The following is a 22,263-nucleotide window of genomic DNA, read 5'->3' on the forward strand; positions in this document are numbered from 1 at the left end:
GTAAGGATTTGCCCACACTCACACACACACACACACACACACACACACACACACACACACACCAACAAACCAATGAATCTCCCAAAGGAAAAAAAAAAAAAAACAAACGCCAAAAGTGTCTTACCCTCTGTCCTTAAATGGTGTCACCACCTCGCTTTTTAGAAAGTACAAAGAGAGAGAGAGAGAGAGAAAGAAAGAGAGAGTTTTAATGCAACTGCTTTGTTTTCTCTTTGGATTCATACTTCTGTGTTCAAAGCAGGTGTCACCCTGAAAGGCAAGAAGTGTCCCTACACTGCAATACCTAGGCCACCTTCACCGAGCGCTGGCTGTGGTGCCCTGCAGATCCCACGCAGAGCTGACACTGGCTTCCCCTCTACAGACAGCTCATTGCAGTGGGTCCTTTGGGCCTCCGTCTTCACTGGGCTGTGAATGTTAATTGTATGTCTTTTGAGTTTTGGGGGCACATGGTCAAGCTCATAATGAGCATACACCAGAAGTCTGAAGTGAGGCATAATCACCAGCACTCACGTGTACCCACCGTCATCTCTGCCTTCATCACATTTCTCCAGAGAGCGGTGGCCCAGAACGTCTCTCTTCCAAGCCTAGGCTTCTTCTCCTTTGCCAAAGGTCTCCATCCCTCCATCTCCTACCTGTGACATCCGGGCCAAGGAGGTTGATCTGATCTCCCTCCAGGAGGCTCTGGGTGGCTTGCCTTTTCCTTTCCATCAAGTTCTCTCTTGCCTTTTCTCCCCTTCAGACACGAGGCTGTTTTCAGCTCAGTGGGAAGGGAAGTCAGAAAAGCCTCACGAGAGGGGGCAATGATACCCTTCGCACGTTCAGTCTCCACACACAAGCAAGCCTCCACTTCCTACAGTGCTTCTCACACAGGCTGGAAGTACTTGGTCATGTGCTGCAACAGGGATACTACAAGCCACTGGCTGGGGACATTGCACGCCTGGTTTGGAGAAACAGTTTTATATGAAAACAAAGAGATGGTTATCTTGGGAAATGGAACAAAGAGTTTTCATAAAATTATCAAATTCAAATAGGACCTCCCCTGGGCCACACTTGGTGACTTCTTACTCTGTGCAGTCAGCTAGCACGCTTTAAGAAGTTTGAGTTTCTACCCATGGTGTTGGGGCGAGGCCCCGGGGGAAGGTGAGGAACCACTGGTTGTGCCTGGTTCAGGCTGCAGCTCGAGCTTTCACAGTTATCTTGGAGACTAATAACTGCACACTGTAACGGGCAGGGTTAGTGCTGAGGCAGAATAGTACAGCCCCCTGGCTCTCGGATAAGAAAGCCATCGGAAGGCAAGCCATCACCCCACTGATTGGCGGGTACTATCCATCTAACCATCCACCCATGCATCAGCCCCGCATCGGCCGGAAGCCCATCATTGTTCAAGGTGCAGAAAAGTAAAATCAAAATACCACGCAGTTCCTGGTCTCGAGGAGTGCTCGGCCTGCGCCGGAAAACACATCCACAGAAGAGCAGTGCACCGAACACCCTGGTGGCGAGAAGCGCACCTGGTGGTGTGAAGCGCACGGTGACGTGCATTCTGGGTACTTCAGAGAGAAGCACGGTCTTCTAGTCGGTGGGAGAGCAGTCCCTTGTCAAGCGTTACGTTCTTACAGGGCTGTTCCTGCAAAACCACAAAACCACCAATTTGTATTTCAGCCTCTAGATTGGTGTGGCAGGGAGGGTGCTGGAGATGAACCCAGGACCTCAGCTTGCAAGGCAGGTGCTCTAGCCCTTAGCTCTGAGCTTCCACTTAAAGTAAGGATACATTGGTCCTCCTCATGTCTTCCTCGTGGGATTCTATTTTGCATTGGGTAAAGAGGAGGAATGGTTTGGATGTTTGTTATAAAGCGTCTCTGAATAGTAATATAAATACTAATTATGAAGTTTCATTTGGTATTTAAGATACTACAGGCATTATTTTTCATCATGTTCTATGGAGTTAGAACCTACACTTGAGAATTTTTTTTTTAAAAAAATATAGATAAAGAAGCTGCTTGAGCTACTTTTGTCCCCTCCAGGATCAAAGCCAACCTCCTTCCCTCCAGAAAACAGGTTTTTGACATCAGCCTAACTGAATCTCACAGTGTATGTTACATGCAGTGGAAAGCAAGCCAACAAAAGTCATCTGACTCTATTAAAATCTCTTTCAGAACTAACTGATCAAACACCATTTTTTTTTCTTGAATACAGCTTGTTAGGAAACAAACGCCTGCCCCGTGCGTTTTCTTGTTCTGCGTCACAGCCAACAATAGAGGCAGCATCTCTTCTACAGGAATCTATGGTGCTTTTTTCCCCAGCATGCTGCCGAGAATCTTACCTTCCCATGAAAGAGCCGTTCCAGTTAACATGGCAGACACTGTTACAGGCCCGTGGGAAATCGCAGATAAAAATTCTGCAGCTCTGGCGCTGCTAGAAAAATCCTCGGCTGCCAAGAATTAGCCACAGAAGGATTCCTATCTGTCTCCAGGTGAGTAAACACCGGAATCTCGAGTCACGTGTCAGGCTTTGTGGGATCATCGTTCCCCTTGACTTTCCCCATGGAAGCACCTGTTCCCACCACGGCAGGGCCTTGAAAGTCTGTGCGGCTGACGCTCTGACACACGGGACCTGGCACCTATCAGGGCCCTATCAGGTAACTCGACGCTGCCTGTTTGGGGTGCAGCATCAATGAAGAGAAGAGGGATCCTTTTATCGACCTTTACTCGTGGGCTAGGAAAATGGACTTCTCCAGTCAGCTTCGTATTTGATTATTTCAGAAGTGAAAATCGCTGGTTGGGAAGGCATCCTGTGCGCTGAGCAACGCTAGTTGGTGGCTCTCCTCGAGAGCAAGTACTTACCTCTTCATTCCGGGTCACTGAAGAAAAACAACAGCAACAAAGATCCCCCCCCCCATCACAAAAACATTTTCCCCTCCTTCACAGCGAGCAGGTGCAGTTCCCTGACCCCTACTTCTTGTGACCACCAAGAGGTGACCTTAGGGTGAATCAGAAGTCCCTAGAGGTGACCACGGGACTAGTTCATTAGACACTTGGAAAAACCTAGATCCTTGCCTGACTTCTTCCTGATTGCATTTCTTCTACCCACATTCTGGAATGTTCCGGGGTTCTGATCTCAGAAGTGTGCCCTCGAGATGACTTATGTCTGTCTTTAGTTTTTCCTTATATACAAGAATCCACAATCAACTCACTTGATGAAATGAGAAGGAAATAGTTTTTGCCTCAAAGAATTTCTGCTTAAAAGTTTCTTTTTCAGATTTTTCAGTAAGTCAAAACAAAAATCCTCCAGAGAATATTTGCAAATTACCTCAAGTGAAGTAAGGATTGAAAATCATTATCTTTAAAAAAAATTCTAGAACCTGTTAATGAGTCATCCGACATGATAGAAATTGTACCTAACAAGTCTGAAATTCTGTCAAGGGTATTCATATCCAAAATAACAGTTTTGATTTTAAAATGTTTCATATGTTCCCCCCAAATGCTAAAAATCCTTTCTGAAAGGTAAGTGTTATTTCAGCAACAATAAAAGCCTTTTCTTCCTGCGTGGCTCCATCCGACACCAGTGACCTTGGCGTCTTAAGAAGTTAAGGCTACAAGGAGCTGGCATGCACCTGCACCTCCTCCGCACTGATCCTCCTGCAGCTGAGGTGCCTGCGGCTGCTCAAGATTCTTCAGGGAATGATGGTAGAGCTAGGCCTGGGCCGTCACCTGGCCCACCCACCTCCCTTCCCTCGCACCACTGTCTCCCGCTGAGCAAGTTTATTATACAAGTAGAGGGGTGCTTGGAAACGGATTTATGTCTTGAGGTCAGGAAGGACTCTACAAGGGAAGCCCAGTTCATTCCACTTAGAGACAGGGTCAGGTAAGCTACAGTGCTCGGGCACGCCCAGTTCTGCTGTAACAACTCTCGGAACCAGCCAATCGCTTTGCCTTTTGGTGGGGGAGCATCTCCAGATGTTCCTCATGTTTCTGTCATTTGGAAATCACTGAGCAATGGCCCAATTCACCAGGTGCTTCTCCCCATCTGGTGCGGGACAGCTATGCCACAGAGCGCCTGGGGACCTCCTGTGACGTACACAAACGAACCAATTGTTTCAAATGTAAAATGCTCTCTTTAATTACTAAATTAAGAAAGTTAAACAATTTAAAAATGTAAACTCACAAATAAATCATCAACAAAAAAAGGAATTAAGACTTCCGAGTTGCTATTCAGTATTAAAAAACTCAATAGAAATAGGAATCGCTCTGTTGTTGTTAAACATATGTAATTCAAGGTTGGTACAAAGAGCAACTAAAAATGTAATTCTTTTTTGTGCACCCCCATGAAATGTAAAGTAGTGCATAGTTATTGACTGGAGTACTCTGGACACGGAGAGCCATTCATTAGCAGTACAGGACATCGAACACTTACTTTACAATGGGACATGTACAACCCCCCCCCACCCTTGCCTTCCCCGTAAGTTTTAGTTGCATGAGAAAGTAGTTTTAGTAGGTTGCCGTGACTACAATGCTATATGGGTTTTAGACCATTTAAATGTGGTTACAAGATTTATTAAATAAAAGAAGAACATTTGAAACACTTCAGCATTCATATTTATACAGGAAGTCTGTGTGGTCTCCGTCTCGCGCTCTCCTGGCAGGACCGTCTGCTTGCTTAAATGTGCTCTCTTTCAAGTCTCAAGAACAGGTCACAGTACGCCGGAGCAAAAGCCGGTCCCGAGATGTGTGAACTCAGCTCAGGGACCTGAGAAGAGTCACACCAACAGTAACCTACAGGTACGATCAGGAACCGAAAAGTGCAATCCAAAGGAAGGGGGGAATTTCATGCTGTGTAGAAGTCAAAAAATGAGGCCACCGGCTTTCGGAACACGACACCCGTGCGGAGATGCAGGTTTCTGCAGCGATCCTCCCTCTGGTCCTGTAACTACGCGGCCTTTGTGGGCCACGGTCTCCATGGTAGCACCCACATGGTGTATGTACAGGAACATGTTTATATATATATATACTCATGTATAAAAAAGAAAAAAAACAAACACCTGTCCTGATCGGTTTTTGTTAAAACATGAAAAAAAATTTTATTGTTTTAGACAAAGAGGCCACTTTTGGAAAATAATACTTTTTTTTTTTTAGTTGAATCAGGTGAAGACAGAGTTAAAATCACATAGGATTTGCATTTTTTTTTTCTTTTTTAAAAAAGGAAAGCACTAGGGTTGTTGGCACGGGAGCGACTATTTACACGGAACAGAGGTTGGCCTTTGACATATAACATCGATACAATGCATTTCCAAAGTCTGAGAAACAACACTGTTCTGTCTCGGATGCTTCACAGAGGAGGTTCGGACTGGGGACAGAAGTGTCATTAATGAGGCCGTGGAAGGTCGTCGGCTTCAGTCACATGCAATCTGATCCTGGACGGTTCTCGCTGCTCAGGGGCAGCTGGCTACGGAACTGGAAGCTAATGGGGAGGGGTGGGGAGGCCTCTGGCGAGAGGTCTCCGAAGAGCAGGTGCTCACAGGTTTTCCCCTGGCTGGTACTGGGGCTCCGTGGCCGTAAAGTAGTCCTCCAGGAAGCCCTGCAAGTACTCGAAAGTGGGGCGCTCTTCCGGATCCTTTTTCCAGCAGTGGATCATGAGCTCGTGCAGGGAGATGGGGCAGTCCTGTGGGCAGGGCATCCGGTAGCCCCTCTCCACCTGCTCCAGCACCTCCCGGTTGTTCATACCTGCAAAGACAAGAGGCCGTGAGAAGTGGGCACTCCTGGGCGCCAGGCCCTGACCGCCAGGCTGCCCGTGGTTAAAGGAGGAGGATGCCATCCACCCTCTCGGCAGGAGAACCCTGCCTTTAAGCGGCTGTCACGCCATGCAGAGAGGACGGAACAAAGGAATGAAGAACTCCTAGATGCAGAAGCCCGGACAGGGAATCTCAAAGCCTGCAAAAGAGAAAAGCCAGACACAAAAGGCGGCATACTGGATGGCTTCATTTATGGAAGGCTCTCGAAAGGAAAAAGACCGTGTGGTGGAAAGCAGACCAGTGGTGGCTGCGGGGTAGGGGGCACGAGTGAAAGGTGGGGGAAGGGGCGTGTCAAATGCCCGTGCTCTTCCTGCGAAGGGCCCACGGCAAATATTTTTGTCTGTGTGGGCTAATGCAAGCTTTGCTTTCTTTATGCCACTGAAACGGGTTAAAAGAAAGCCAGGTTGGGCGCCAGGCTTGGCCCACAGGCTGCAGTCTGTGATGCCCATGTAGCATGTATGTACTGACATGGCTCTTAGTCCGAATGCATGGAAGTATATTGTAAAAGGAAAATTTGTTACATGCAAATTATACCTCAGTTGAACAGATAAAAATACAGGCGTGGAGGAGATGGCTTAGCGGTTCAGAGAGTGTCCTGCTCGGGCAGAGATCCCGAGCTCGGTTCCCAGCATGCACACTGGGCGGCTCACAGCGGCCTGTAAGTCCAGCTCCAGAGGATCTGAAAGCTCTGGCCTTGGCAGACACCTGAACTTACATGCATCGATATCCACACACACACAGTGAAAAAGGAAGCCTCTCTGTGAATAAAGCACACACACAAATACCCCACGGAACACGAGCAAGCAGGCTTCTATTCGCAGGACATACACGATCTATTTGGGACCTTTGTGGTTTTCACCACGCCTGTGCATGGTGTCTGGGACGTGCCCACATGCCCGCAGGCCTGGGCATCATCTGGCCTGGTGACCGTCCTAGTGCTCTGAGGCTTGGGAACTTTTGACAGGTGGGCAGGGTGTCGTCTCGGAGCCTTTGTTTATGGCTGACCTAGGGCAGGCCATCTATCATCTGAGACCTTCCTGCCCCTATGCAGGAGCTGCCCCTAGCCCACGTTCTCACACTGCACACTGTGGGAGGCTGAGCGCAGCCGGTCACGTGACAGCACAGGAAATACCACACTGAGTGTGACCCCTTCCCAACTACTCTCAGGTACTCTCTCTCCCCCTTGCCTAATTATTTTCTTTTTCTGCCTGTTTACAGGAACAACAGCTGTAAGCGATAGCATGAAACTGGGGCTGTCACTAGGAAGGAAGACACACACATGCAACGCAGCCATCTTTAATCCTGGTCAGAACCAGGTCGCCTGACCAGAAGTTGTGTGTCCTGTTCTCCTTGTGGGAAACATGCATTTCTGGGTTGGCAGATGATTCTTAGTTGTTCTCTTTGGAAGCGGGGCCCAGCCTTGGTCTCCTTGCTGACACCAATTTCGGTCACTTGTTTGTTAGAGCTCTCACAGGAAGTTTATTCTCCGACTTTGTAATTTCCGGAGATGATAACACCCACACATTCTTGTGGCCGTGTTCAAGCAGACCTTCAATGTAACCAATAACCTCACCCAGGTCAGGCTGTCCCTTGCCTTGGGAGAGGTCAGAGCTCAGTATGGGACTGCCATCTTCTGCTGGGTATTGCCTGACACCAAGGAGCCCAAATCCTCCTCCCAGTACTGAAGAGCTAGGAACCAGGCAGGGATCCGGAGGCAAAGGGAGGTACAGCGCTTGCAGCCCTTTCCCAAGGTGCTCCAGACAGACGGGGCCAGGGGCCAGGGGCTGGGGCCGGCATCTACTCAGCCACATCTCCAAACTCCAATAAACTCGGAAATCAGAAAGTCACTGGAACTCACTTGGCTGCATCACAGATCTGAACTAGTCACAAACCCTCCCTGACGCCACGCCACGGTGGTGCTCACTTCCGCCTGTGTTCCAGCCCAGATTCTCCCTCCGTGTTATGTAACACACGCCTGTGCTGCACTCACTTCTCAAAAAAATGTCTGATTCAAATGTGTATCATCTGCTCCCAGGGGTTGGCTAAGAAGCAGCCAACTTCAGGAAGAGAGGGTGCCACACACTGGGACTTGCGTTCTTTGAAGCAACTCTTCACTGCACAATACAGTAGATAAAATTCTTAGTTTACAGCGTTTCTGGAGCCACACAGTCTGAGTCTGTACGAGTCTCCCTTGTTCTGACTCCTGCTGGGAACCCCTGGAACTGGAGGCGAGATCTGAAGAGGCCTGCAGCTCAGAGGCGTGACAGGCTTCTCTGGGAGAAGCTACGATGTCCCAAATTCATCTCAGGGCTTTAACCTGGTACCAAGTGCCCAGAACAGCACCACAGAATTCAGTTAACCACTTTCCCATGACTCTGTGGATCTTATGTCAGTATTGTTTTATTTCATTAAAAACCAAACTCCTCAAATGGAAATGTTTCTTTTCTTTTAAACTTTTAATTCAGTCTCTGCCAATGGAAAGTTTAACTGGTCATTTGGGTCAATCCTATTTTTCCAGTGCTCCGCCCAAGACTTGGACATAGCAGTTGTGACAACCTGAATTGGCACGCCACATTTGCTGGGGTGGGCCTCCTTCCTGGATAGCTGTAGTCATGGGATGGAGCCACACCTCAGTCTATGCAGGACGATGACCGGGCCAGACCAGAAGGGCCACGTGGTCAGCTTTGATGTAACTTCCTAGCTTGCTACCTCCTATCCTGCGGCAACCCACCTCCCACCCTCCTCCTCCTCTTCATGTGTTCTCTCTCCAGACCATGCAGAGTCTGGGGAATATATGAACAGTGCCATGTACTGAGGGAACGGAAACGTGTCAAGAGCAGCTTGGCTGAAAAGCAGGCTATTAGACTCTACAATTGGCTGAGAGCGACAAGTGGACAGGGACTGGGACCAGCTCTCACCCAACCACACAGAGGCCAGGACACACATAGGCTGTCCTGCAGACCTGGTAGCTCCTCAACAAACCTTCAATGCAGTCTGGATGTTCAGCTAGTGTTCCTTTCACAGATAGAACCTCAGTTAAATGCATCATGGTTATATTTTGAAAAATACCCATTCCCCAGTCTGGTCTCAAGCTTCTCCTGTGCTCCCACAGCTCGGGAGAACAACATGCCCCTGCTCTTTCCCCAAGTGGGGCCATTTTGGAGGGTCACCCTCACAGGATCCAGCGATGTGGTCCTGAGCTCACAGTCTGAGGTCTCCCCTCAAATCTTTGTGTTTATAAACATGGCCATGGCTCTAGCACCTCCCGTCCTCCTGCCCCTAACATCCTCTGGCCACCTGGACTCATTTGCTCTTTGACATCACGGCTGCATTGTTCTTCTTGAGTCATTTTGATGGCTTCTTTCTCAAACACAAGAGGTCCCAACTCTCCCTTTCAGATGCTGACTGTGCAGGCACCAACATGGATTCTCGCATGCACAGACATTGTCAGCTGCTTGGGACAAAATCTTAGAAGTATTAATGTTTCACTGCTTTCCATTATCTGCACTCAGTGGGTTTGTTTCTGGGGGACCTCAGAGGGGCCCCATCTGCACTCAGTGGGTTTGTTACTGGGGGACCTCAGAGGGGCCCCATCTGCACTCAGTGGGTTTGTTCCTGGGGGACCTCAGAGGGGCCCCATCTGCACACAGTGGGATTGTTGTTTATTCACACTGGCACCCGGGCCTCACCATGGCTGTGGGGATTTGAACTCTTGCGCCGTGTGAAGAACTGTTCTAACTGTGGAAATGATACTCCGGTTGCCTGATACTAGATTTCGTTTGCAAACTGAGCTTGTCATGAAAAGGGATGGTTCGATATTAGATATGAATGTGGCCTTCTGTCTGAGGCCCTTCGCTTCTCTGCATAAGCTCTCTAAAAACCCCATCAGCCCGCTCGCTGTCGAGAGAGCGGCCACATGGTGCTGAGAGGACGTCGGAGTTAATGGCGCTTGCTCAGCACGAGCGCACACCGCGCCATCGCACACTCGTGCTGCCAGATTACCAAGTGCTTTCTCATCTTACAGGAACAACCAGGAGGCTCTGAGACAGGCTTCGTGGACCAGAGTACAAATCCGGGGTGGAGGGATGCTGGCCAAAGAGTACGGACAGAAATGAATGACTGGCCTTGAGAGGACACAGTAATCCCTGGCTTTGTTCACTGTGGCCCACCTCGCCAATCACCTGGGGGCGGCTGTTCTTATTAAACGCACGGTTTAATGAAATCGGAAGTGATGGGGGTGCGCGCTACACGCAAAGGCTGTTGGAAGTCGATGATGCAATATTATGATTTTGGGGCTTTTCTCCTTTTCTTTATTTTTTTGGAGACAAGGTCTTGCTATGGTGCCCAGGCTGACTTCACACTAACAGCAATCCTCCAGCCCCAGTCTCCTGAGCACTGGGATTACGAGGCCTGGGCAAGCATAGCTGCTTTTTGATAAGACAGTGTTATAAGAAACTTCTCTGTCCTCTGAATAGAGAAGTGACAAGGAGGGTGAAGGTGCCGACTTGGAAGGAGAGCCTGCGCAGTGAGACTGGATGGAAGCAGCATGCTGGGTTCGAAATGCGCCAGGAGCCAATGTCCCTTCCCAGTGTCCTAGCTCACAGGTATTCTCTGATCCTCTCCCTTCCTCTCATTAACCACACTGGCCAAGACAAACCTTGCAGGGGAGGTGACAGCATTCAGGTGGGGCTCCCTCTCTGAACTGGAGGCCTTTGGCCCTGGGGACCACAGAGGACACAGGCAGGCAGGGGAGGCAGATTGGCCCAGGTTGGCCTCTTCGAGCTGTTTCTCACCCCCCTTCTACTTGAAAGTTCAAACCTTGCTACGTCACAGAGAACCCGTCCCTTTCGGCAGCTTGAACATGAAACTTTGTGCAGTGAGGAATCACAGGGGGAGGGAGCAAGGGGCTCCGTTCTTTCCAGAAGGCGCTAGCACTTGGATGGATGGCCGGCGGGCCTCCCTCACCTCTCTCAGGCATTATCAAGTGACTACATATGCTCAAAAAAGTCAAGCAGCTGGCACTCTCTGAAGGATCTGAGGGCTCTTCAAACACATGGATAGATGGATTTGCTTACGAGAACATTCCTGCTCTGCCAGGTCCTGCCAGAACACAGGCAGGTGTTCTGTTAAGGGCCACGGCAAAACAAAGCCAGGACATTCTGCCTATCAGGTTACTGGATATGGTATTTGAAAACAGGGTCAACACCCTAGAACTCTGGGGACAGGTGCTACCTTGTAGCTGGGGGGATTCATCCCCTGTCAGCCGTGTGCAAAGACAACTGAGTAGGGTAAGAAAGGCTTTGTGGGCCATGGACCAACCTTTAAAGTGTTTAAAAAACCTGTGAGCTCTTCTTCCTTTTTGAAAAGTCTCCCTTGTCATATCCACCCATCCCTTTATTTGCTTACACGGAGTCTACTGTGGGCAGACACTGCCGGGAATTGCAGATCATGAAAGATGTCCTGTTGCCCTCAAGGAAGGCAGAGCTATTGGGAATTGATAGATGTGCTTCAAAGGAAACACCCAGGACGTGCTGATGCACGCCTTTTATCCCAGCATTGGGGAGGGGGGCAGTGGCAGGCAGTAGACCTCTGTGAGTTTGAGGTCAGCTTCGTCTACATAGCCAGTTCTAGCCCAACACAGTGAGACCTGTCACACACAAGCAAAGACTCCTTGGTGTGTCTGGGCTAGAATGTGACGGGAGGGGGACAGCCGGGGACAGAATCAGATTGTGCCCCTCTCTCCGCCTCATCACTTCACATGGCATTCGGTAAGAGAAGAAGCTTACACCTACAAAACACCCCTATACCTCAGGCTCGGGGGGGGGGGCACTATGAAAGAGGGGGCGGGGAGATAGCAAGAGCCAGTGGTCAGGGAGCTCAATGACACTCTGTCTCCTAGTGATACCAGAAGCTATACCTGTGAAGTCTCACCAACATGACTGCCCAAACATGAACTAAACAAAGAGGATACTAACAGGCATGCCACACTGCATGGAAAAAAGCCCATAAGGCCTCAACTCTACACAAAGAACTGCAGGTAACGCCAGAGAGATGGCCCTCCCCAGGGGAGAACACAGTAACTGGCTGTCTAGTGCAGAATGAGCAGCCCTGAAGACACAGGACAAGTAACATTGTCCTCCACAGGACATGTACTCCACAGGTTACACTTAGGAGTGTGTGTGCGCGCACACACGCACACACACGCACACACATGCACGCACACACACACGCACGCACACACGCACATACACACACGCACACACACACACGCAATACACACACACATACATACACACGCACGCACACACACACGCACAAACACACACACGCACACACACGCGCACACACACACATACACACACTACATATACATGCAATAACAATCGATGAAAAAGATGATACAGATTTTCAGGAGTGGGGAGGGGTCAACAAGAGGGCTTAGAGTGGGGAGACACAAAGGAGAAATCTTAATTATTCTATAATCTCAAAATGAACAACAGCAACCAGAAGAGTAAAAGCATACTTGCTTACAACCCTGCAGGACCCTATCTGCCAGGAGTCAACACCTCCTGCTCCCTGGCCCCCTGCATGTGTGCACAGTCCCCCGAGATACCCCCTGGCCCAAGTTTGCTTCCATCAGAGTTACACGCAGAGGGTACCTCCTAGTGACTCTTCCATTGCCACCATTTCCTAGCGACCCTCCTTTTCTCTCCCGCTCAACACTACTAGCACGTGTGAACATAGTTTATAGGTCTTTTTTGTGTATCTTCTTCAGGAAAACTCTTCCTGCGGGCAGGGGTTTTCACATCGTCTCACTGCTATGACCCTTGGGTCTGGAGCAGCACTCCACACATAACAGGCATTCGATAATATTTGTGGACGGAGTGAAGGAAAGGCTGATAAGGCGCTGTTCAAGATGTGGCCTCCTGGAGTTATCTGGAGGCCAAAGGGAAGTCTGGGAATCTTTAGCCAGGACCAGAGGGAGATAACTCATCTGTTTTTCAGGATACCATTTCTGCTGGTGACAATGACAGAATGGCGGTGGAAGAAGGGAGGGAGGGGGAGACCAAGGGCAGGAAGTTCCATTGGGAGGTCACTCTCCGGTGGTGACAGCTTCATGTGGGCAGTGGCAGCGAAGGCCGAAGGAAAGGATTTGAGACAGGTTGTGGAGGTGAAATGGCAGGCTAAGAAGCAGAACCATGGCTCTACGCATCAAGCACAGGAAGCAGCTTTGGCCACCAGCATCCCCGTTTCTCACGTCCAACAATGGTTGGCATAAAAGAGCTCTAATCTTGATGCAAAGAACGGCTACAACCCTGCCCAACGATGAGGGTGCAACTGGTCAGGTTGCAGCAGCGACGGCAGCCAGCGGCTGTGCTCTGCAACGCTGTCCCTCGCTGTCACACAACTTGGAAGCAGCCCTCCTCACCTGGCCACCTCCCTTCGCTCTCAGGGCATTTCAATATGCCTCTTCCTGTTTCAAGGCCCTGGCTCAGCTTCTGTGTCTCCAGCCTTCTTTTGTCTCCAGTGAGTGCTCCCTACCTATGCATGTGGTCACCGCTAATCTGCCCGTCATTGGGCCACGCCTCTCACGTTACCCTCTGAGTTCTCCCAGGCACACCTCTGGACTGGCTTTCATGCCAGGCAGAAATATCTGAGCAGCTTTTGCAAAGCTCACTTATAAATCGATCCCCCCTCTCACTCCGCTGTCACTTCCAAGCCAGAGCACCTTTCCTGTGTGACATGGTGACAAAGGACCGTTCTCAGGTATGAAAGAACTAGGGAAAGTTTACCACCACCTACCATTCTTGAGAGGAGAATTATTTGGAATTACATTCTAGGCACCTGAGAAATTACCGTGTCACAGTAGAGAATGGAAGCGTCTGATAAACAGGGATTGGGACGCTGTCCTGGACGCCTCTGGCAGGGAATAAGAGATCGGGTGCAGGAGAGTTGAAGCGAGGTGACCCTGCAGTCTGTGCTGACTGACTGGGACACACCAACAACCATGGTGACATCTACATAATGCCTAATGACACTGTCGGCTCCCCTTTGTTAGGATAATGGTCCTGTAATTGCAATCCCTCTACAGAGCTTCTCGCTCAAGAAGAGTTTTCTGTCAAATTCAGAAGTCCAATTAAATGTGATTATAGCTGAGTTTAAAAAAAATAAGATGAAGCAGTGTCTGTGGCTATCAGAGCAGGTCTGGGACCGGCTCTCTGTGGTGTACGCAGCTCCTGTCACAGGCTCCCTGACACAGCTCCCTGGGCTCTCAAGTCAACCTGCCAGGCTGCAGTGTCTCTCTCCAGGGCAGCACAGAGGCTTCCCCCCCCCCCCCCCCCCCCCCCCCCCCCCCCCCCCCCCCCCCCCCCCCCCCCCCCCGGGGGCCCCCCCCCCCCCCCCCCCGGACAGCTGGCTCTGCCCCTTTCCAGGAGCATCATCACATGGGGTACCCTCTTCTCGGACCCTCCCTACAGCTCCTTAAACTTGGAGTAATTTTTGCTGCCTTTCTGGGGGTGTGGAGGGACTTGGCTTCCTCACTGTGAGCAAACCCTCCTGCCCTCCGCGGTCTGGTGTACTTGCCTTCTGCCTCCCCCGTGGCCCCTGCAGACAGGTGCAGTTACGTAGGCCTATGGCAGACCAGCATCTGCTGACCAGCAGAAATCCACACACTCTGCTGGACTCAGTTCTCACTTCAAACGCCTTTGCTCTTTTCACGGTACTCTCAGTGACCGGCCTCCTTCTGAGCCTACTTCAGCCATACAATGAGAGCGAAGGTTGGGGGCATACACACAGCTGGTACACTTAGAAATCTACCTTCCATAAAGACGGCATGAATAAGGCCGAGTGGGTCCTAGATCTGATGCTTACTCTACCTGACAATAAGATCCATGCACGCAGGTCTCCATTTATTCCTGGCTCACCGTTCTCCCCGCATGCACTGCTCTGTGCCACCCGAGAGCCGAATGCCTTACTCTGTACCATTCCCAAGGGACCAAGCACTAGCACAGGTCACACCGATTGATGACGAGTGAATGGATCCAATCTAACTTGTATTTTCTTTGGGCTAAAACCCAGCCTGACAAAAACTTGTCTCCGAAGACACCTGCCTTCTCTTCTGAGGCCCCCGCCTCCACCTCTTTGTCTTGGCTTCAGCGCGTGACCCAGGAAACAAAAAGCAGCTTAGAATTACGGGAGGAAAGGACACACAGAAATGCAGAACATTAACCTTTTCCCGTGAGTGATTGCTTTTAACACACCGGGTGTCTACCAACCTGGGGAAATCAGGAAGAAATTAGCTCAAAATGTAGACAATAATACATTTTTAAAAATAAAAGTGCCTTCTCATCTTTAAAAATCTGGAGATGGCATATCTTCTTCCTCCTCAAGAAGCAATTCAAAAGCACCCATGCTGTGCCCCGCCCCTTCCTGGGCAGCCCTTTCTTCTCTGCTGGTTGACTAGCCCTACGGACTCTGCCCACTTGTACACGCTGGTGGCGGCGGCAGCGGCACAGCTAACACAGACTTACACCCGCACCTCCAAAAGCTGGCGCTGGGGCTTCGGAGGCCAGCACTCTGTTAATTTTGCCTCAGTGCCAACCCTGCTCTCTCAGAGGTCTGGAGGCTGTACTAGCCGAGACAAGAGAGGCTCTTGATGAACACTGCTCTGCTCTCTGACGATGACCAGAAACAATCAGACAAAATGAACAAAGGGATTACAAATTAATCGGCTCTCGCTGGCTCCTCTGCAGAGATATGATTACAAGCCCGGGATTTGCAAGAGACCTCCATTCCTCATTAATCTCTACTATCGTTTCCATCACTGCGGGCTTTTTTTTTTTTTTTAAAGCTTCTTTTTTTTTTTTTTTTTCTTTTAAAGGCAGGGAATGAAGAGAGTGAGCCAGCTACGCTCTTTTTTTTGCTCAGCAGTAACTAAAAAATATGTCCTTAACATTTCAAATAGCAGATCGTCCCTGTGCCGTAACCAGTAAAGCGTGGAGGTGAAATGGCACCAGTGGCCTTTATGTTTCCGTCGGGCTAAGTTAATGAATTTGAGCACGGATAACCTTAACCCATAGCTCCTCCAGAGAGGAAGCATATGACGCCCCGGAACAACTGCAGGCTCCACGAGGCTCCAGGCCCTTTGTAATCCACTCCCTTCCTTGCAGTGGATCCAGCCACAGGCGGCGAACACTCTAAATGCCTTGCGTGCGCCTCTACCCTGGGGCCATCTGGAGTTGGAGCCTCAGAAGAGAACAGGTTCTGGCACCTTCCTGCTCTAAAAGCACCAAGAATCTTTCTCTTTCCAGACATGTCTACAAACTCCATTTGGGCATAGGCTCAGCTAGTGACATTTCTGCTCTGGGAGGCATGACACACACACCTACTGAGACAGGACAAATTCTATGACCTGTGGGAACCGGAGCATTTATACCTCTGCTTGGCACACTGAGCTTGGTGTGCAGGTCATAGTTCTGCATTCCCCTGGCTAAACACCTTGGCAGAAGACTGAGCCCAGGGTTTGGACAGGTAATTGGACAAGATTTTTATAAAACTCAGTCAAGGGGGAGCCCACTTCTCAGGTTGGGGCTCTTACCTGGGTAGGGCACTCTTCCTTTGGTGACCAGCTCTGTGAGTAAGATTCCGAAAGACCACACGTCAGACTTGATTGTGAACCTTCCATACAGGGCTGCTTCAGGAGCTGTCCACTTAATGGGAAACTTGGCACCTGCAGAACAAAGACCTGGTTATTTCTGAGGTGGAGAGCCTGTGCCAGGTGAGGAGGGACGAGGGAAGTTATCTTCAGGGGACAGGTTGAAGGAGGAGGATAGGAAGGCAGTGGAAAAGGAATACATGGGGGCTGAGAGGATGTATGGTCCAGGCCTGGCCTCTGTGACTTAAACCAAATCACTTTAATTCTCCCTTCAAAGAACTGGGCTTCAAAACCCTCAATATCTCAGCAAAAAGGGGAGCTGGCTTCTTGAACATGAATTCACAATCACACTGAATGCCATGGGCTTGGTCTGGAGTGTGGTTCTTGACTTGTGATTTAGGAAATGTGTGTGTGTGTGAGAGAGAGAGAGAGAAAGAGAGAGAGAGAGGAGAGAGAGAGAGAGAGAGAGAGAGAGAGAGAGAGAGAGAGAGAGAGAGAGACTGGATAAGAAAGGTCCCCATAGGCTCATATATTTGAATGCTTACTCATCAGGGAGTGGCGGTACTAAGAAGGATTGGGGGCGTGGCCTTATTGATGGAAGTGTGTCAATGGGGGCTTTGGGGTTTTAGAAGCCCAAGACCAGCCCAGTGGCCCTCTCTATTCCTGCTGCCTGAGGTCTGAATATAGAACTCTCAGCTACTTTTCTAGCCACCATGTTCCTCCCCATGACAATGGACTAAACCTCTGAAACCATAAGCAAGCCCCGATTAAATATTTTCTTTATAGTTGTCATAGTCATGGTGTCTCGCACAGCAATAGAACACTAAGACCATATGTATTCAAAATAATGCTATGATTTAATAAAACATACAGGATTAGATGCTGCTGTTCTCCTGTGTCCTCTGGTATCTAAACTATAGACTGCCCTTATGAGGTGCCACAAAACTACAAAAGTTCCAGCTTCCCCCAGGGCAGAGGTGAATGGAGGTAGCATGCCTATTACACTAAAATGGGCTGTATTTCCTCGGTTTTCTTCACGCCCCCTCCCCCAGAGCAATGAGTACAGAGCAGCGATCCTGTCTGTGGCTGATTTCTCTCTCCTCTCTCCCCGTAGCAGCCATCTGCAGCCCTGAGAGGTGTTTTATGCTGCGCTGCATATCACCTTCCTCCTGCCCGTCAGAGCCGGTTCAACCCAAGGACTTGTAAGATAGGGCTCGCCGTGATGACGAGCCTATGAATCTGACTTCATAGGGTCAAGTGGCAGACATGCCAAAGGCAGTAGATTGCCCCTCTCTCTCTCTCTCTCTCTCTCTCTCTCTCTCTCTCTCTCTCTGTCTCTCTTTCTTTTTGGATTTTCGAGACAGGGTTTCTCTGTAGTTTTTGGTGCCTGTCCTGGAACTAGCTCTTGTAGACCAGGCTGGCCTCGAACTCACAGAAATCCGCCTGCCTCTGCCTCCTGAGTGCTGGGATTAAAGGTGTGCACCACCACCGCCCGCCCGGCTAGATTGCATCTTTAAAATGTCTCTCTGAGCTGTGGCGAATCCTCTTTTCTCCACATCTAAAGGAAAGGTGGGGGCCCGCCCTGCTCATCATGTTGCTAAAATGTGTGGACAGGGAAGATGGACCCAGCAGCCTGTGTTTTTATGGTCGAACCAGTAACTGTAAAGCGGCTCTGGACATTTCTTGAACAGACCACAGGGAGAACATAAGGATTGTGCATTAGTTATGCAAACAGTGATATGCTTACGGCATACTAATTACGCACAGGAGCCCCTAGAAAGCACACAAAGGCTGATAAAAATCAGAATTTTCACAGCATCATCTATGAAAAGTCACTGTGCAAAAGTGGCAAATGATAAAAATCTTCAAGTTATGGAGGTTTTCATAGCCAGACGTGATAAATTATAGCAATTACGCTTTTGTTTTAAATACAGTAGATGGTAACAACTTCAGCAAATACACCCTGGCATTTCCCAGCGCTGCAGCTTTCTTCTCCATCTTTTTTTACGCTAGCGTGACATCAAAACGGAAAAGAATCCTGCGATTTCCCTCCGTGGTATCTCACGTTAGCGCTGGAGCAGGCAAGCAGTTCTGCTCCTGAACATTATGTTTAAAGTCTGTTTGCTTCTGTCTTCTCCTAAGTGCTGGCAATTGCCTGCACGATTTGGGGTTCTCTGGGCAGTCATTTTGTTTTTAAAACTTCTTTCAAAGCATTCTTCATATGGCTTTCTGTCCTTGGGCATTCTGTCCACGCAGCGTGGACTCTAAGCCACTGGAGCTAGGGTGACAGTCTTCTTCAGTGTCAAGAGCAGACTGCCCTGGACCAAATATCAGTTCAAATTCTCTTACTTACAATAAGTGAAGCCACATTAAAGTCAGCCTAACTTAGACCATCTCCGAAGCCAGATGGCTTTGAAGTCTGACCATGTCTGAAGGACGACAGAACCATTTTACTCTGGCGTGCGGTAAACTCCTGTCCCCTATCAGCAGGAAAAAGCCCTCTGTGTTCCTTGGACTCATGTGATACTGGCTGAGTGCAGACACTGTAAGCAAACTCCACAATTTAGGTGGAGTTCTTTTGGTCTCCCTTCCTTGAGAGAGACTTCAGCTTCTGGTCTTCCTTGCTGCTACTGCCCAAGTGCTGGGCTTAGAGATGTGGGCCACCACATCAGGCTTCCATCTAGATTTTCTGGAGGAGGATGTTTATGATTTCCGGTTTTAAAAAGTAAATATATCACCCACCTACACTAGTCTGCTTGATTTTCTCATTTTATAGGAACAGTAAAGAAAGCAATAAGCAAACGTTTGCACAGAAGAACCCAGTCTGTATAATGTAATGGATCTTTGACAAGACACCATGGATCTGTAGGTATGAACTCTGAAGGACCACAGGGACTTACATACATTTATGCATTCTTTCTCTGTAAGCCATAAAATACTTTTCACACCAACAGGTAGTTAGATGGGGAGGGGGAAAGAATGTCTTTTTCCAAATTCTTAGCAGCTACCTTCAACAGAAAAGTAAGAAGACTTACTCTATTTTTGTGTGTCTGTACCACTTATGTGCTGGTGCCCTCTGAAGTCAGAGGAGGGCGTGGAATCACTTGGAGTTTGAGACACAGCAAGTTGTAAAACCACTTGACATGGAGGCTGAAAACCGAACTCAGGTCTTCAATTAACTTAAATGTTGAACCATCTCTCCAGCCCCAACAGATCTTTTGTTTGGCTGTTTTCTGTCTATCTCTGTCTATCCTGGAAACCACAATGTAGCCCAGACTGGTCTTGAACTCACAGACTTGCCTGCCTCTGCTTCCATGTGGTGGGATTAAAGGTGTGCACTACCACCTTCTGTTTTCCCCAGAAATTTCTTTAAAGACAACGTTTTCCTTTCCAAGGAAGACAAAAGGTTCTATTCCAGCAATGCCAAGCTACTAACGAAAAGGACCAATCCCTGCTCACTTCCTGCACATCTCATTACTTCCGCTTCCTTCTGGTTGGCTTCCTGCCTCCAGAGGGTACAAAGAATGTGGCTCTGAGAAGGGGGTGTTAGGCAGTTGCTAATGCCTGGTGTCTCTGCAGATGGCTGTGCAGGATGCACAGTATGAATCCCATGTCTGAGAAGGGTTTGTCCAAGGCCATCCACTAATGTCACCCATACAGTCCCAAGGGCTCAGGGAACAAAAATTTAACTTGGGTCAAATTAGAGAACCAAAGAGACTTGGAAGGAGGCAAGACAGAAGAAGTTGCATCCACTGCCACCCTGTGGCTAACCCCTGCTTCTCTATCCTTAGCTATTTGGCCGAGGAACCTCCACCTCACCAGGAACACTTGGACAGGTCCCCAGCTCCAGGCTGCCACAGCAACCTGGGTTTGGAGCTGTCATGGCTTAAAGTCTGATGAATGCATGGGCTGTCAGAAGTGTCACCTCTTGACAGAGGGGCTGCCCTGAGGACTGGGTATGTAGTCTGGAAGACTGTCTCCAGCTCGGAGCCTGGGATGTTGGTGAACAGGAGACTCCTGGGAGAACCAACCGGATGACAGAGAAGCTGGGCAGTGGATTAGGCTTCCAGCGCTCCTCCCCCACTTCACGCTGACTGGCCATGGTTTCTTACAGGCAACTGATTGGGTCTCCTACCTCTGGGGCATCTTCCCCTTGTTCCTGGTGTCAGCATCTGGATAGCTGTTTAAGGCCTGACAACTGCTAACTACAACAGAAAAGCACCTGCCACACACCAGTGAAAGTTAAACATCCTTAAAGACAGGGTACTCGGAGTGAATCTGGGATGTAGAGGGAGCCCCAGCTCTGCTTTGATAAGGATGTGGGGCCAGTGCACCAGATGCTGCTGCAACGGGCAGCGGTTTTATTAGACAGGGAACAAGAGCCTCGGAGTGGTCCAGCAAGGCAAAGTGGGCAGCAGTCATTTCCGGTTTCAGGGGTTGCTTGCCCTTTTCATCTGAACCAGGGTTGATAATCACCTATGCTTTTAAGTCAGAGACAGGAAAGTGTGGGTTCTATTCAATTATCCAAGTTTGTCTGTAAGAACAACCACCCCACCCCCACCACTGCTGAGGTGGTCTGCTCTCTCTCCTTCCTGCCATAAGCAGGTCTAGAGTTTCCCCACAGAGAGCACCCGGTTCTCCTCAGGGCAGCAAATGCAGCCTCCTTCCTGCCTCTGTCTTTCTTTGGTCCCCAGTGTCCCCTGTTCCTTGCTCACGGTCTAACCACAGTGTCGCAGGGCCCTGAGACCCACACTCTCCTCTCCGTTGTTCCTTTGGAAATCTCCCTCTCTCTTGTTACCAACGTGGCCTGCTGCCTGTGGGAGGGGGTGGGCGCATTCAGATGTTTCTTATTTGGATTCTTGGTTCTTTACTTCCAAATAGCTACGGGACAAGGTTTCTAGGTGGAACCGGATTTACAGGAAATACAGCAACTGTAGGCTGAGTTTGCTTTTCACGGTATTGTCTTATACCTCAGTACACGTGAGACTGCAGGAGATTCCTGAAGTAGGCAGGACATTTCACCAAATGACTGAGTTATAAGTTAACTCTTAATTCTTACTTTGCAAATCTACGATACAAACAGAATCTCCCTCCGTTTGGTTTTGTTTTTTTACCCTCCACCTTCTGGGGGTCGATCACTATGTTGCCAGGCTTTGGGACAAAAAAAAAAAAAAAAAACAAGGGTAGTTGGGACTTTTTCCCTTCTTGCTGTTTCTCGATCTAATCCATCATCTTGCTGTTGATGTCAGCCTCTTGCTTTGTTCTTTGACATCTTTCTCAAAATCCCTCTCTCCTGCTTAAGCTCATCGCCAAAGTCAGACTCCAGCCATCACGTCTGCTAAGTCCTCTTGCCCTGGTACTGAGCCTCAGCTGAGTGCCCTTCCAGTTAAATCCTTTTAAACTGCAGCTTCCTGTCCCACCTTCTTCCACCACACAGGAGGTCCCTGCTGAGTTGAATCAAAATCCACCATCTGGTTCCCAGGGACCCACACATCTATTCAACTCTGGTTCTCCCCACTGCAAGCATACAGTTAATCCGGCTCAGTTTGCTTTGCCTTCCTGTAACAGGTACCCCACACCTGTTACACTTCCTTCTGCTGTACTAGCTGGCTTGAAATGCCATCTTTCCTTCCACTTGCCTAGTGACAAAGTTCTCTCTCCATCCTTCCTGAGTCTTCTGGGATGAGATCAGAAGCAACAATGTAAGGCTGGGCAACACGAGCTCCTAGCATTACTCAACAGAAAATGGGTACTTGCTAAGGGTGCCACGTGTCTGACACATGAATTACATATGTAAACAACATGT

General features: G+C 49.3%; 1 protein-coding gene and 1 long non-coding RNA gene across 6 annotated transcripts in view; both read right to left on the reverse strand.

Moving 5' to 3' along the window:
- Positions 1–339: 339 nt before the first annotated feature.
- Positions 340–3,483, reverse strand: LOC126499132 (uncharacterized). The gene is made up of 3 exons (XR_007590994.1): positions 2,339–3,483; positions 1,431–1,642; positions 340–955 (listed from the first exon to the last, which is right to left on the reverse strand). It is a non-coding gene; the product is annotated as an uncharacterized lncRNA (long non-coding RNA).
- A 623-nt stretch (positions 3,484–4,106) lies between these two features.
- The window catches only part of Fyn (FYN proto-oncogene, Src family tyrosine kinase), a 211,453-nt gene continuing 193,296 nt past the window's right edge, over positions 4,107–22,263 (reverse strand). For all 5 annotated transcript variants that reach the window (XM_050138048.1, XM_050138050.1, XM_050138045.1 and 2 more), the window contains 2 exons: positions 16,401–16,532; positions 4,107–5,735 (listed from right to left, as the gene is read on the reverse strand). In XM_050138048.1, coding sequence (XP_049994005.1) covers positions 5,527–5,735; positions 16,401–16,532 — 341 coding nt within the window. In that variant the 3' untranslated portion in view covers positions 4,107–5,526. The remainder of the gene's footprint in view (positions 5,736–16,400; positions 16,533–22,263) is intronic.

The sequence above is a fragment of the Alexandromys fortis genome, unplaced genomic scaffold, assembly GCF_014885135.2.
Source record: "Alexandromys fortis isolate MF-2015 unplaced genomic scaffold, M_Fortis_MF-2015_v1.1 scaffold_14, whole genome shotgun sequence".
NCBI lineage: Eukaryota > Metazoa > Chordata > Mammalia > Rodentia > Cricetidae > Alexandromys > Alexandromys fortis.